The sequence below is a fragment of the Phyllostomus hastatus genome, unplaced genomic scaffold, assembly GCF_019186645.2.
Source record: "Phyllostomus hastatus isolate PE091 unplaced genomic scaffold, TTU_PhHast_1.1 phas_scaffold_501, whole genome shotgun sequence".
NCBI lineage: Eukaryota > Metazoa > Chordata > Mammalia > Chiroptera > Phyllostomidae > Phyllostomus > Phyllostomus hastatus.
The window spans coordinates 31,441,504-31,456,718 of NW_025334033.1; the positions used below are offsets into that span (position 1 = coordinate 31,441,504).

General features: G+C 50.5%; 1 protein-coding gene across 1 annotated transcript in view; it reads right to left on the minus strand.

The window, feature by feature from the left end:
* Positions 1–5,276: 5,276 nt before the first annotated feature.
* The window catches only part of ITGA11 (integrin subunit alpha 11), a 117,398-nt gene continuing 107,459 nt past the window's right edge, over positions 5,277–15,215 (minus strand). The window contains exons 24-30 of the mRNA XM_045822838.1: positions 14,325–14,415; positions 12,662–12,775; positions 12,386–12,472; positions 10,283–10,393; positions 10,078–10,173; positions 6,639–6,752; positions 5,277–6,064 (exon numbers count right to left, since the gene is read on the minus strand). Of these exons, the coding sequence (XP_045678794.1) occupies positions 5,993–6,064; positions 6,639–6,752; positions 10,078–10,173; positions 10,283–10,393; positions 12,386–12,472; positions 12,662–12,775; positions 14,325–14,415 (685 nt within the window). The 3' untranslated portion in view covers positions 5,277–5,992. The remainder of the gene's footprint in view (positions 6,065–6,638; positions 6,753–10,077; positions 10,174–10,282; positions 10,394–12,385; positions 12,473–12,661; positions 12,776–14,324; positions 14,416–15,215) is intronic.

Here is a 15,215-nt window from a genome sequence, read left to right on the forward strand (position 1 = left end):
AGCTTCCCAGAATTTTTCTGTGCATATATGTACTTATTTTTTTCATTAAAAGAAATACAAATGGCTTTTACCTTTCCTCCACTATTCTGCAACTTGTCTTTTTCATTTTATATGTCTTAGACATTTTTAAATTTTGGAATGTATAGATTAAAAAAAAAAAAACAAAGCTTCATAGCAACTAATTCTATGGGTGGCCCTAAAATTTATTTAACCAGACTTTATTGTTGAACTTTTAGGTTTTCAGTTTATTTGTATGCCAAATGATGCTTCAGTAAACACCCTAATACGTATTAACCGAACAAGTTCATTACTAGCACTGGAACTTCTGGTTAGTTACTGGCTGTTTACAATCTTGATAGGAGTTATCAGATTGCCTTCTATCTCCCTGTACCCTTTTACATCAGACAGTACCTAATCATTTAGTTTTTGCCAAGATGATTGATGAAAATTAGTGTCTCATGGTTGAGACCTGTGTCCCTGTATTATGAATGAAGTCAACACTTTCATATATAGTTACTGACCTTCTGTATTTGTTTGGTTTTGTCTTGGGTTGGGATCTTTTTCTTATTAGAAATTTTTTGGAAATTTTCTTTGACATGTCACAGTTTGTAGTTTGTGTTTTGACTTTCAATATAGTAGTTTTATAGCAGAAATTTACATTTTTATATAGCCAAATTTATCTTTTAAAAAATGGATCTGAGTTTTGCATTTTGCTTATTGTAAGGTTGTCTCCATTCCAAGACCATAAGACTTTTAATCTAGGGTTTCTTCTAGTCATTTAATGGGTTCTCCCTCCTATTTTTCTCCTCCTCCTTTTCCTCCTCCTCCTCCTTAGGTGGTTAACAATGCTTGTTGGCAAGCTTAGATAAAATTGTATTTTCTAATTTGCCAGTGCTTCGTAAGTTTGTTGTGCTTAGTCCACCGCAAGAGCAGGACTAGGGTTTGCTCCTGCCTCAACAAATGGGAACAAACTGTTGGAAATTAGCACTTACTGCGTGCCGACCGTGTATCGGGTACTATACCAGGGATGCGTGCATGCAAACAAGAAAGAAGGTTCCCGTCCTTGGTGAGCTTGTTGTCCAGCTAAATGCTCCTGTTTGAAACCTGATTTTCTAGTTTTCCTCAAATTGTCATTTTTATTTCCCAAGTAAAATTTTATGATGTCACCTTTGACTCTAGGTCAGGCCACCTTCTGAAACATTTCTGAAAACAACATTTGAGTTGCTGCTTGTTTTTTTTTAATACAGTACCCAGAAGATAAGAACAAAGAACATGAAAGGCTGTTAAGACAGGGTAAATCCATTAAGGAATGATATCCCATCCTTTTTAAAACAAGTATTTTTCCTCTCATACCCTGCTGTCAGCCTCATGAGTTTGCTGGGTACATTTCAGCCTACATCACAGTGAAAAGTTTCAGAGCCCCGCTGCCAGGCTGACTCTCTTCACGCTAATCCAGCAGAGCTCCTCTGTTCTGTTTCAGTTTCTGTTTTGGAACACGCTGTCCTACTTTAGTGCGATGTCAAAGCTAATGGAATAGACAGTGACACAGAAGCACTCTGCAGATTTTAATGGAGTCGATTAAACTTGCCTGCCCTTGGAGAAGAGCCTAGTTGATGTTAATACTAATCTATGGATAACTTGCGGGATGTTTAAAAAATAGTAAGAAGTAGTACAAAGTAAAGGGCTGACATGAATTAGCTAAAAATAAAAACAAAGGCTAATGTATCATTGAATGAAAACGGGATCATTCACCACTGAAGAAGGCACATCTGGTGGTGGAGAGACCTGGCCGCTGCTTGTTTGGGGTGAGAGGTGTGGTTGCAGTGAGTCACCATGCCAGACAAGGAGCGTGAGTAAGCCAGCTGTTTCTATTATAGGATGCTTGGCATCTTGGTGCTTGAAGCCAGTGGGACTGACTCAAGTCTAGTGTCTTATTCTGGGTGAGTGTTGACACTAAAAGTCTTGAGTACTGATGGAGATAGCAACTTGTAGCTTAAAGCCCTCTAGGAAAGGCAGGGTCCACACCTCCCAGGAGCTTTTCCACATTTGCCTGGGCAGAGTTACTCTCTGTTGTATTCAAGTTAACACTTTGCCTATTCCATCTGATACCTGCCTCAGAAAGAAACACCACCTTAACAGAAGGAGAACCCAGAAACTCCACTGATGGCATTGGAAGGAGGTCCATTGGGGTTTTTTTCTGGGGGGGGGGGGGTTGCCCATAGCTGCCACCAAGATAGAACCCAGGGCAGCTAAGAAAGGCTGCACTGTTTCAGAAACTGACACTGACAGAGTAACAGACTTGCATGGGTCTAGATCCCTGGTTCTCTTAAGTTTTAATGTGCTTGAAATTACCTCATAGATACCAGATTTGGGAGATCTGGATGGAACTTTGTCATTTTGAGGTGGCTCTGGGACCCTACTTAGAGAAGCTCAGCTCTGGATACATAATTGACTTTAAGAAGCACAGTTTGCCCTCTGCGCTTGCCTGCCCACACCATCTAATGCTAGAGTGAAGCAGCACTCATGCTGGATTTCTCCTTTCCAGCTCTCAGCTGGCCGGAGCTGACACCACAATCGGTGTCCAGTTCCCTGCAGAACACTGATGGCATAAGGGCCCGAGGCCCCTCTCGAATCTACCTGTGGATTGCACCTTCGCTTCTGTATCTTCTCCGAGGCCTGTCCCATCCCACACGAGCTCTCCCCTGTCAGAGTCGACAGTGAAACCACCCAGAGCACTGCACATCTCATTTCATAACTTCTTGTTGGACAGCGAGCCTAGAACTTCAAAAATTCCCACAATCCATGGACCAAATCTAAAACCACCTTCTGTTAATAACTTGGCTTACAAGAGCCAGACCTTGCCCCGGGCATGTTTTTCTCCCATGCACTTGTTTGTTGCAGACTTGCTTAAGTATCTATCACCTGGGTACCTGGAGGTCAGAGCAGTTTGTTCAGAGTGGTGTCTAGGATAAGCCAGTGATGCTTTAAAAAGACTGAACCATTTTTAAGATACACTTCATGTTAGCACTCTTGAGTTCAGCCCTTCACTCCATCATAAATAATCATTCTACTAGATAGAACGTTGCTAATAATGTCCATCTGTGAACCACAATATGAAGTTTAATGTTTTTTAGAGGTTGTGTTTTGGGTTGCGTGCCACTAAATGCCAAAATTGCTGTTCATCTTTCATCCCAGACAACAGCAAAAATCTGCAGCAAATCCCGCTCTGGAGACTTGCTGGGTTGAGAGTGTCTTCTAAACTCCAGGCTGGAGCTGAGTTAATCTGAACAACATTACCATGAGAGCACAGTTCCCATTACTCATTGTAGAAGGTCATTGGTGCCTGTTAACCCCTTGTTTGTTTTCTAGCCTCTATGTTCACTTGCCTGTTAACCTCAGCGTCAGCACCAGGGGAACTTTGATCTCTCTCAACTAATTAAGTCTCCATCCCTGGGCTGAACCTTTGCATAGATAGCTTTCAAAGCTCCTAGGCAATTCTAATAGGCAGCCAGGCCTGAGAAACTGCTCTAGCATGAGGCTTTTTGCTCCTCATGAAGATGTGTCTTCTCTGCTTGCCCCACCAGGCACTCTTAAGGCCAGTCTTGGATGTTTACACCCAGAGCAAATAAATTTGGAAAGGAAAATTGATACGAGAAAGAGACACAATGCAAAGGGCTCGAAGATACAAGCCTCCCATTTTCCATCTTTTCAGCACTTAGTTGATCTTGGTGGGGAGGGCTGGGGCATGGAGGGACTGTGGAGTCCCGGGCCGGGGAAAGGCGGCCTCTGAGTCCACAGGTTGCAATTCAGAGACCTCTGGGCTGCATCTGACCGGCAGATACATGTCGGGCCTGCAGTGTGGTTGCACGGTAATAAAAAAATTTGGGGATTCTAATCTCAAAGTCGGGTTTCCACAGAAGGCATCCCCAGAATTGATTTTTTGACAGGAGAATTAGCGCTTCATCAAACAAAACACTTGAGTGTGGGTTCATTGATTTTTCAGCAAGGTTGCTCCATTCATGGAGGTGATGACAAATGAAATATGACTTTAAAATGCCTCCTTCTGATTTTGTTTCACCATTTGAGAAAAAAATTCCCATAAAGAGTTATTTTATATAAATTTCCTTTGCTCCTTCACTAAGCCCTTCTGACGCTGGGCTGGAAGGACCATCTGTTGTGAGGAGAGCTGTCCTGGGGTTAATTAGCCTTGGCTTTGCCGTGGAACCCAGGGCTTCCTCTTACTTTCTCTAGTTCTGAGGGTCCTCATCTTTGGGCAAACAAGATGACATAATTTCTGTGGTTCTACTTCTGGTCCTTGGGGTTGCAGTGGCACACTAACATAAGGGAGGCAGTGTGGTCTAAGAGCAGACAGCATGTGAAGGTGAAGAGACTCCAGGGTGTGAGATAGCACTGAAATGCTCGTTTGGAGAAGTCAGGGAGGCCTGAGGGGAGAGCTGGAACAAGGGGCAGACGCTACAGTGACACTTGGGTTCCAGCCATCTGACTGGCCAGAGACGGAATGGCTGGGCTTGGGAGGGAGGGCGTAGTCCCAGACCAGGTAGCGGCTGGGAGAGGATGCTGCAGGGAGCACGAGTAGACAAGTCCCTCCCCAGCACCTACAGATAAAGGCACGGAAGCAGGGAGCCTTCCTTTTTCCCCATCCATTTCCTCTTTTTCAAAGAAGAGAGTGCACCAGCTAGGCTATGCTCTGCCCACAGAAAAGGGAAGTCAGCGCCTTGTTTGTTTTTAAACACTGTATTTTTTTCTTAATTTCTTAAAAATATTTACGACAATAAAGGTCGTACTGTGTAACGGGGAACAGATGCCTTTTACGTATCCCCTTTCATTCCTACCTCAGAACAAGGTTAGGGCATAAATTACGAGGCTTGGGCACCAGGCGTGCCTCTTGTCCTGTGCCATCATTGGTAGTACCACTTGTCCCAAGGGCGGGCGGATCAGATATTTGCCACCGAGGGGTGTCCCTGCACCGGCCTTATTCAGTGCATTCCAGAGAGGACCCCTCAGCAGCGCGGGCCGAACCCTTTTCCTGTGCACAGGTGAATGGAAGGGAGAGATGGGAAGTTGTGTGTGTGTGTGTGGGGGCGGGGGGGGGGAGACTCCCCACCCTCACCCTTGTGTCGGCGTGGGGCTGGCTGCACCGCAAGGCCGAAGGGAATGCTGAGCCATCGGGGATTGCGTCATCCACACGCTTCCGGATGTACTGGGAACAAAAGCCGCCGGTGGGGGGCGAGGGGCGGGGTGGGGGGGTGGTGGGAGATGAGGCCGAGGGGGCGGGGCGGGCCGCGAGCGCGGCGGGTGAGTGTGGGTGACAGTCAGTGTGAGCATTTGGGAGTGCCTCCCCATCTCTGGGTGGGCGACCCGTTTCCCGGGTCCCAGCTGCCTGTCCGTCACAGTCTCCACGTCCCAGAGTCTTTTTTCATCCCTGGCCAGCAGCTCTCACCATCAAGCTCTTGGGCTCCAGGGACCCATCCCCTGCTTGGGGAAGGGTTAGGCGTCACTCCGGAGCCGTCAGCAGCGTGGGGAGTGGGAGGGCAGTGCAGACAGAATTCAAATCTGCCGTCCACGGGGTCCTATGGGAACGAGAGGCCTGGCGTGTGCAGAGTGGGTCTGCATTTGCAGTCTTCCTCTGGGTTTCATCTGAGGATGGGGATGATTTGGAATTCCTAGCACCTTAGTGGTGGGGGTAGCAAATACCCCTACAGAGCCTGGGAGAGGCTTTGGGGTGTGCCTTGGAAGGGGTCCCTTTATATCCCTAGGGATCTTAGTTTGGAGGTGTCTCGGTTTCCCAGTAGGACAGTCCCTCTTAAATCCGGCTTGAGTTCCCTTCAGAGGGAGCAGGCTCGGTTTCTCAGATGAGGTCGAGTGCAAAGCGGGCTGGCATCCTCTCTGCCCCAGCTGGGTGGGGCCACTGTCCTGGGCCTGCGTGCCACCTGGACCTGGCCCCCATCAACTTGCAGCCTCCTCAGGAGTCTCACTCCAGCGCTTTGGAGGTAGGGTCCAGGCTGGGTTCCCGCCTGCGCTTGGCACTTTTAAAGAAGCCGAGCTGTGGGGAGGCAGAGGCAGACATCTCAGGAGTGGGCAGAGGGAACAGAGCCTAGCTCCTCTCACTGCTCGCTCTCCACTAACCCTCCTCAGGCTTTTTCCCTCAGAAGGCTTCCAGAATACCCCAGCTCAGGATGACGATGATGAGGACTCTCTGTCCCTCCCCAGCTTACTTGTGAGCCTCACAATGGGCCACTTAATTGGTGAGGGGGCCCAGGAACAGACAGAGCCTGGGCTGGGAGGCAGGAAGCCATGTGTGTGACCCTACCTTGGTTAACACTCTCCTCTGGGCCTCTGTCACCTTATCTAGAACAGGAGGAGGTTGAGACCAGGGCTTCTTAACCTGAGGCTCAGAGACAGCGAAGGGCTTTGGAGGGTTTGTTAACAGCCTGGCTTTGTGGGAGACATTCTGTGGTTGTGTGTACTGTATTTGCTTTCTTCTGCTGAGAGGAACCCTAGCTTTCATCAGGTTCTCAAGGGGACCTACAAAACCGTGGGAGCCATAGGTTGAGTGCCCTCTGGTGGCCAATGGGTCAGGATGCTGCTCCCCACCCCTACCCTGTGGGGGCCCTCACCTTCCACAGCGCCAGGACCAGAAGGGCCAGCAGTAGGAGGCCCCCCAGTGTGCTGCCCACAATGATCCAGATGGGGATCTGTGAGCCTTCTTGCTTGGAGATCTCAAAGGTGATCTGCAGGGGGAGGAGGGAGGCCAAGTTAATGGCAGCCTGGGGCAGGGCTGGAGCACAGGAGACACCTGGCCCCTGGTGGGAGAGCTGCACCCCCTTCCTCAGGAAAGGTGCTAGAAGGCCGATGGGTGCCACCCAGCCTGCAGAGGCCCCAGAGCTCCCAGCCCCTGACCAGCGGACACCTCAGTTATGTGACGCAGGTGGTCCTGCCTCCTCTTGGAGACATATTCTGCCTCTTGTCTTATTTGCTGCTTCCTTGTTGTCTCCCACACTGCTGCATGCTGGTGTGTCCCCTGGTTCGTCCCTGGGACCTCTCCTCTATCTACCGTCACTCCCTGGTGAGCTCCAGGCTGACATACCCAGTGGGCACCGTGGGCACGGTGCCCCGGGGCCCACGGACATGATCTAACATTTTTAAAATTAGAAGAAATAAATGAATATAATCTTGCATGGATTATATTTGCTTTTATATGCACATAGTCATGAAATGGTCATTTAAAATAGTTTTTTCACATTGAACAGCAATAAAAAATGCAAAAAAAAAATTTAAAAAGAAATAGTTTTTTCATGGAGGAAGAGGCCCCAAGGGCAAACGTGCCCAGGGCCATGAAAGTCCCCAGGCAGCCCTGGGTGGAGTCAGTCAGGGCTGGGACCATCCGCCCTCCGACCACTCCTGCTTCTACTGCCTGCCTGGACTTTCCACTGAATTCTAGACTCATATCTGAATGTCTACTTGGCCTGCCTGGCACCTTTAACAGGCCCCAAAACAAACTCTTGAGCCTCCTCCTCACCCTCAAATCTATTCCTTCAATGTCTTTTCCATCAAAGCAAATGGCAGCCTTGTGCTTCCTTGCTGTTGCTCAGGCCAGAAACCTTGTATTTGCCTCATACCCACTCCTTCAGCAATGTCTGTCTGTTTTACCTTTGAAATGCCCAAAAGGTGGCTCCTCCTCTCACCCCCAGGGCTACCTCCTGGGTCTGGGCACCCTCATTTCCCATCTGGAAACTGCAATAGCCACCTAACTGCCTCCCTGCTTCTGCTTCAGCTCCTGTAGTCCATTCTGGGTATAGCATCCAGAGAAGGCAGATCTATGCTCCGCTCTGCTCAGAGCCTCCAAGTCTCCTTCCCACCTCACTCAGAGCCAGTCACCGAGTCCTTGCCCTGGCCTGCGGGCCTGCACTCCTGGGCCTGCTTACCTGGCTGACTCTTCTCCTGCTCTCCCTCTCGTTCTCTGTGCCAGCCCTCCAGCCCCCTGGCCTCCCACATGCCAAGCACACCTGCTGTAGGGCCATTGCACTGCTGTTCCCTCTGCTGGCATGGCCCATAGTCTCCGTCAGATGTCACTGTATTGGAAAAGCTTTCCCTAATCTTCCTGTAATCTCCGTCAGCGCCCCTGAGTCTCCACCCTTACATGCTTGCATTGTTTCTTTTTGTTGGCAGACCTCATACCACTTGACACTGTATATACAGGGGTGGGCAAAAGTAGGTTTATAGGTGTTTGTATGAAAAATAATACAATAAAGTAATAATAAAAATAATTTAAGAGATAAACTGTGTTTTGCATACTCACAACTGTAAACCTACTTTGCCTGCCCTGTATTTATGTTAGTTGCCTTCCTTCCCACCTGGAGTGTCAGGACAGCTGGGTCTTTATCTGATTTGCTCACTGCCCTATCCTCAGTGCCAGGCACTGTGCCTGGGGCAGAGGGGGGACTCATTCAATGTGTGGAATGCCTGACCGATTGACTGACCCCTGGGGACAGCATGGTAGAGTCCTGGCCTGGCCACTGACTCAGTGTTTAACTTGAAGGAAGTCACTGATCCCCTTCTGACTTATCTCACACAGCCTCAATTTCCATATCTGAAAAATGGGGGCGGTGGAACATAACTCACAGATAACACATGAAGTGTCCGTTACAATGCCTGGCACATAGTTAGGGCTCAATAAGTCACAGGTCCCTTGCTGCCTTCCCACCCCTGGCCCTTAGCACACAGCTGAGCCAACAGGGGCTGACATCTGGGGTTGCTGGATTCAGAAAGAGAAGTGAGGCACCCAGAAGGCACGAAGGAGTTTTTTGGGGGGTAGGTGGTAATGGAAGGAGGAGGAGAATTCACTTGAAAGACATGGACAGGTGTGGAGCATGGGTAGTTTGTGTATGCGTGTGGGTGCCTGTGCCACACCTCTTCTCTCTGGGTCACCTGGAAAGTTCTAACACACCTCTCAAGTTCGGTTCAAGTGGGCTCCCTCCAGAAAGCTTTCCTTAGTTTGACCACCTCTCCCTCCCCCGCTCCCAACCTGTCCTTGTTCCTTTGCCTAAATTACCTTTGTGTCCCCTAGGGGCCCTGAGTCATAGGAGGGACACCTAACAAATGTCAAATGAATGAACAAATAAAACCACTCCTTGAGTGGGCCCCCTGCGTGTACCTGCTAGCTCTGTGCCTGGCACACCCCACCCCGTTTGTGATGGGTATTTGTGTATTGTCTTAAGACATGGCTTCTGGCCCATGGCTATTTCCTCTCCTGTGTCTCCTGGGGTGGGCCTGGGGGGTTTACCCAGCATCTGGTATTGACCGCTCACCTGGCTGGCAGTTGGGGGACATGGCCAGTGGAGGGCAGCAGTGCCTCATGCCTGAGATGCCTCTTTCCGGCGGACTGGACATTTCCTCAAGACCAGCTTCTCATTTTCCCTGGAGAGCCCTGCACGGAGCCCCACCCCTTTCCTAGACCCTGGTTCAAGCCAGTTTGATCTGCGACAGTCTGGCTTTACTCACTATGGAAAGTTTCACTATCAAGACATCTTACATCCCTTGGCCTTCACCAATTCCCTACACACCAGACTTCTAAAGCACAGGTCACACGCATTTCATTAGCTATGATGTGCGAATGGGTGGGGAGGACAAGAGTAGTAGGGTGGTCATTCTTCTGCCCAAGCCTGCCCAAGACACAGCCTCACTGCTGCTGGAGCCAGTGAGCCACCCAGCGAGCGGCAGGTTGCCCTGGGCTCGCTTTGGTTCCTGTGGGGTAAAGTGCGCCGGTCCCCCTCCTTCCTCGGCCCCCATGAGGCTGCTGTGGTGCAAACAGAGCCTGGGGCCCCTGGGGCTCTAGGAAAACACCTGCTTCTGTGGCCTGTCCACTTTTGCTCCCAAAGGCCTATTTGTCTTGCTTTTTTTCTTTCCTCTGATGCTGCACTAACTACTGGCAGGCCTGTCCATCTCTCTCCTACAGGAACACACAGCAGAGGGTGTAGGAAAACTGTAGGGGATTGGGTAACCCCTTCCCAAGTGAGCCTGGCTCAGCTCTGTTCTGCGGGGTGCCCAGGGGCTCACCTGGCGGCTGGGGTCCTCCTCTCGGAAGATGAAAGGGCTGTGGAACTGTCTCTGCAAGACTGCGTTGACTGTGATTTTCATCCACTTGTACTTGAGCTGTGTAAACAGAGGACTTGTCCGAAGCTGGCCCCTCCCCAGTTGGGAGACTCCCAGCACCCACCTCCTTCCTGTTTTCCTGCCAGCCTGGCCCAGGTGCTCTACTTACTGCTTTTAGGGACCGCAACCAGAGGTTCCCCAGCAGGTGGAAACTGATTTCCTGGTTGGGGGCCAGCCTCACATTGCAGCTGATGGAGACTACATCGGAGTTGCTGTGATTCTGAAAAAGAAGGTGAGTCTTGGGGGTGAGCAACCAGACTCTAGGGGAGCAGGGAGGCAGAAACCTAGCGATGAGTCCAGAATGTGAGCGGGTGTTTCGGCCACCAGGGAGGTGGCTTAGCTACACTGCTAGGGCAAGTGGGGTTTTGATATTGGGAGTGGAGGGACAGGGGACAAGGGGCAAGGGGAGAGATGGAGGTAGGGGACACATGGGCTGGGGCTGCCGGGGGTGGCTGGAGGGCAAGGTGAGGACAGTATATCCAATGCTGCATTTGAAGTTGTGCATAACTGGTGTATTCTGGGGACAGGATTTTGGTTCAACGTTAGGAAACCTATAAATGTCATTACCATACGAACAGATTAAAGGAGAAATTAGATGATTACTGTAACCAAGGCAGAAAAAGCATCTTGGGAAATCCAACTTCAGTTTATGATAAAAATGCCTGGGAACTTCCTGAATCTGAGTAAAGGGTATTTACAAAAAACCTATGGGGAGTATCCTATTTAGTAATAAAAAAATTAAAAACAATTCCATTAAAATCAGAATCAAGACAAGACTCATTATTTCTATTTACCATTATCCTGGAGGTCCTAGCCAGAACAATAAGATAAGAAAAACAATGTATAATAATTGAATGATAAAGCTAAAGCTATTATTATCAGCAGATAATGTGTCTTAATGGAAAACCCAAACAAATCATCAAAAAATAATTAGAATGTATTAGGATAAAGTTATTTGTGTCACTCTTTTGCATCCATCTCAACCCTGTCCAAGCCCAAGTCTTCAGTAAAATGCACTGCATGAAAAAAATGTTTGTATGAAGCACTTGTTTGGGGAAATCAAACTAAAACAGCTGAGATTTTTGTCTGGGTAAGGAATAGTGCAAGCATGCACAGAAGTAGGCATCTCGGGCCAGAGGCAGCTGTGAGAACATAAACCTGCAAACCAGCAGGTGTCTGAGGGAGGGCTCTGGGAACTGGAGTTGAGCTGCCTTTCATGCCCAGGGGCACAGGGAGGCCCCAGTTGATGTGGTCAATGTCTCCAATACGAGTCATGTATGTTCTGGCCCCCATAGCAATGATCCATGTGGCTTCCTCCCCTCCCTCTGTTATCTGTGTCCCATGGCTCTTTTAGGCTCAGGTGCAAGTCCGCTAGCCACTGTCGTTGTTGTTTCTTCTCCTCCTCCTCCTCCCCCTCCTCCTCTCCCCTCCCCACCCTCCCCCTCCTCTCCCCTCTCCCCCTCCCTCTCCCCCTCCTCCTTCTTCCTCTCCTTTTCCTTTTCCTTCTTCCTCTTCCTCTCCTTCCCCTTCCTCTTCTTCTTCCTTCTTCTCCTCCTTTTTTACTTTTTAACCCCTTTCATCCATTCTCCCATCCCCACCCCCTGCCTCTGGCTGTGACCAATCTTTTCTCTGTATCTATAAGCTTGATTTTTTTTTAAGATTCCACATATAAGTGAGATCACACAGTATTTGTCTTTCTCTGACTTATTTTGCTAGCATAATGCCCTCAAGTTACATCCATATTGTTGCAAATGGCAAGATTTCCTTCCTTTTTTATGCCAAGTAATACTCCATTGCATATATATATACACCACCATTTCTTTATCCACTGACAGACACACAGGTTTTCTCAGTGTCTTGGCTGTTGCAAACAGTGCTGCCTTGACCATGGGGGTGCTTCATGTTTCCATTTCCTCTCACTGCTCTTTCACTCGAGTTCGTCTGCTCCTGCTGTCATTCTCTGACATGTAGCACAGGCTTGTTCCCTGGCTTCTTAGGCACCGGTTCTTGTGTCTCCTGAGAGATGGGGAGCTCACTAAGGGCAAGAACTATCTTTTCCTTCTTCTGTTTCTTGGTTTGAGGTTGGGCATATAGGTGCTCAACAAACTCTTCCTGACAAACCTCGGGCTACAGAGAGGAGGAGCCCCTGGAGCTCGGGCAGCAGCACTCTTCTTTCCCCTCCTCCGGGGCTCTCGGTTTGGGGGGCACTCACCAGCTGTGGGGCACGACTCAAGTCTTCCTCAAGCGGGGAACGCCGGTACTCAGTGCTGTTTCCCCAGACGTTACAGGATGTGTTCACCTGCACGAGGGATGCACACAAACTCAGCGTCCGGATGTTCCCTCCTCCCCATCCTCTTCCAGGGAAGGCCCCCCGGGCCTGGTTTTGGGAGAAGGAGCTGGAGTCTGAGGACTTGGGACACACCTAGGGGTATGTCTGTGTCCTTCTGGTCCCCTCGCCTCTCAGCCAGCTCCCAGAGGGCAGCGGTACCTGGTCAGTGAGGAAGTCCCTCAGCATCAGCAGGCGGTTGCCACCCCTGGTGGCGATGGGCACGGTGATCTTCATCATGACTCCGTGGATGGGGAACAAACCCAGGTTTTGGATCTGTGGCCGAGAGGGAGGAGTCAGTGCACCAGCAGCAGCTGGGGAGAGGCGGTGGAGGACAAGGTCTGTAGGGGCCAACCAGCCCCTGAGGGCTGTGATCCCTCAGCTGGGCTGGGAAAAAGTCTCTTTAAGCCCCCTGGCATTTTCACTGTGGGAGCTTTGAGGCTGCCAAGTCACGCTGGGGGCTGCAGGGATCCTGAAAGGGGTGGGCTCTTTTCAGCTAAGGACAAGTCATTGTGGGGGGGTGGGGCGGTGTGGGGAGCATGTCTGGAGAGCAAGAGCCACTTCCATTTCCAACTGCTCTTGGCTCTGGGGGATTTTGTTGCCTGGCACTGGCGGCCACCCTGGGGTTGGAGATGGTGACAGCCAGTAATTTATTATAAGAGATAATCATCAGTTAATGAAGGGGATGAATGGTGAGTGTGTGGTAGTTCACGTTCTAGCTGTGACACATTTGGTATTAGAGCTGCGGTGACAAAGGAGAGAACTCTGCAATCAGGAAGACTGGGACTGTAACTCAGGGCTGTCACTGCGGGAGAGCCGGGTGGCCTCAGGCAGGCTGCTAAACCCCTGCAGGGCGAGCCCTCCGGGTTCCAGCTGTCAGCCTGCCTCTGGCTCCCGCATGCATGCAGGTCCGGGAGGGGGAGATCGCGGGGCCCACCGTGGCAGACACTGCTAAGCTGCCTCCTCATCCTCCTTCTCCCACCATCCTTAATGACAGAAACCAAGACAAAAAGCCTCATTTCCTAGGCTCCCTTATAGCTAAATCACAAGGTTCTGGACAATGTGGGAGCAGCCAAGGAGTTCGTTCCTGCCCTTTGTCCCTTCCTTCTTCCTGTTGCCTGGAATGAAAACGTGGCAGCTGGACAGCAGCCATCTGGGACTGTGAGGGGGACCTGGGGTTGCTACTTGCATTTTGAAGACGGTGGGACATAAAGACAGGAGACCCAATCCTGGGTGACTTTGTAAAGCTTGCCAACTCAGGACTTCTTGTATGGGAGAGAGTAACCCCTGGTGTGTTTAGACCACTGTTTTTTAAAAAAATAAGAAAAGAACACCCTGACCGGCATGGCTCAATGGGCTGGGCATTGCTTCACAGATGAAAAGGTTGCAGGTTCAATTCCTGGTCAGGGCACATGCCCGGGTTACTGGCCAGGTCCCAGGTTAGGGGCGTGTGAGAGGCAACTGATTGATGTTTCTCTCACATGTTGATGTTTCTCTCCCTCTATTTCTCCCTTCCCCTCTCTCTAAAATAAATAAATAAATAAATATACAAATAAATAAGTAAATCTATCTGAACAAATTAAAAATAATATTATATGCGGTCGCACTTTTCACGGACACGCTCTCCCGGCCTGGCCTCGTTGGTTTCCAGAAGAAGACCGAGAGGCCCGGAGAGAGGAGGCGACTTGCCTGAAGTCACCCAGGGAGTGGGTGGCAGGGCTAACGTGACCCTGGGCACTGGCAATGATTTCAGATCCCTCCCCTCCTCAATGTGGGGTCCTCACCCCCTGACCTTCACCCTCTCCTGGCTCCCCTCTGGCCTTACCCTGAAAATGCAGTCGAAGGGGGGTCCGATGCCATCATATCTCTCCAGGGAGCTGTTGGGCTTGACCTCGTAGTGGCTGAGGCTGCTGCTCCTGCAGGGACAGAGGACAGGCTGCTGTGAGCTCAGTGACTGCTGGCTAGATGGGTAAATGAACGAAAGAGGGTGTGGGTGTGGGCCCGTCTGCCCCTAGACCACAAAAAACATGGGTTCCCTCTGGTGTCCATTGGGAGCGCTGTGGTGGGAAGGTGAGGCCCAGCAGGAGCAGATGCTGACGTCGGTCAGCAGTGTCTGCCTGGTGCGTGGGACGGGCACGAGCCAGAAGTGCCGGTGATTCCCAGCCATGCCCTTGCCTCTCAGCCCAGTGGCGTGGCCTCTTTTGCGCGAGAACGTGCCCACTGCATGCCATTCCAGCCTCCAGTGGTTGTGAGAGAGCCTGAACTTTCTTTCCGTGTGCTTGCTGTTCTGTCCAGACGCCTCCCTCTGCCTGCGAGCTCTCGGAGGACGGAGGGGGCCAGTGGCACACCAGGGGTGCGAGCAGTGCGAGCACCCTGCTTAGGGAGGGGCATTTTCCCACTCACATTGCTTCGAACTGCTGGGAGAGGTGGTAATGAAAAGCAGAAGGACTTTGTAGGTTTTATTACTATTTTAAAATTCTCCACAGATCATGCCCTACTTACGGCCTGCACCTGGGGTGGATACCTCCTGCTGCCTGGCCCTCCACCTTTGTCCCTGTTGGGCCGAGGTCAGGTCCGTGTCTCCTCCTCCCTCTGGTTTGATACCATGTCCCTACCACGGATCGGGGAGCTGCACCCTCTGACCCCTCAGGGACATACTTGGCTCCATCTCATAGTCCCTCAGCACTGGGGCCGGCTCCCAGGACCTCTGACCCTG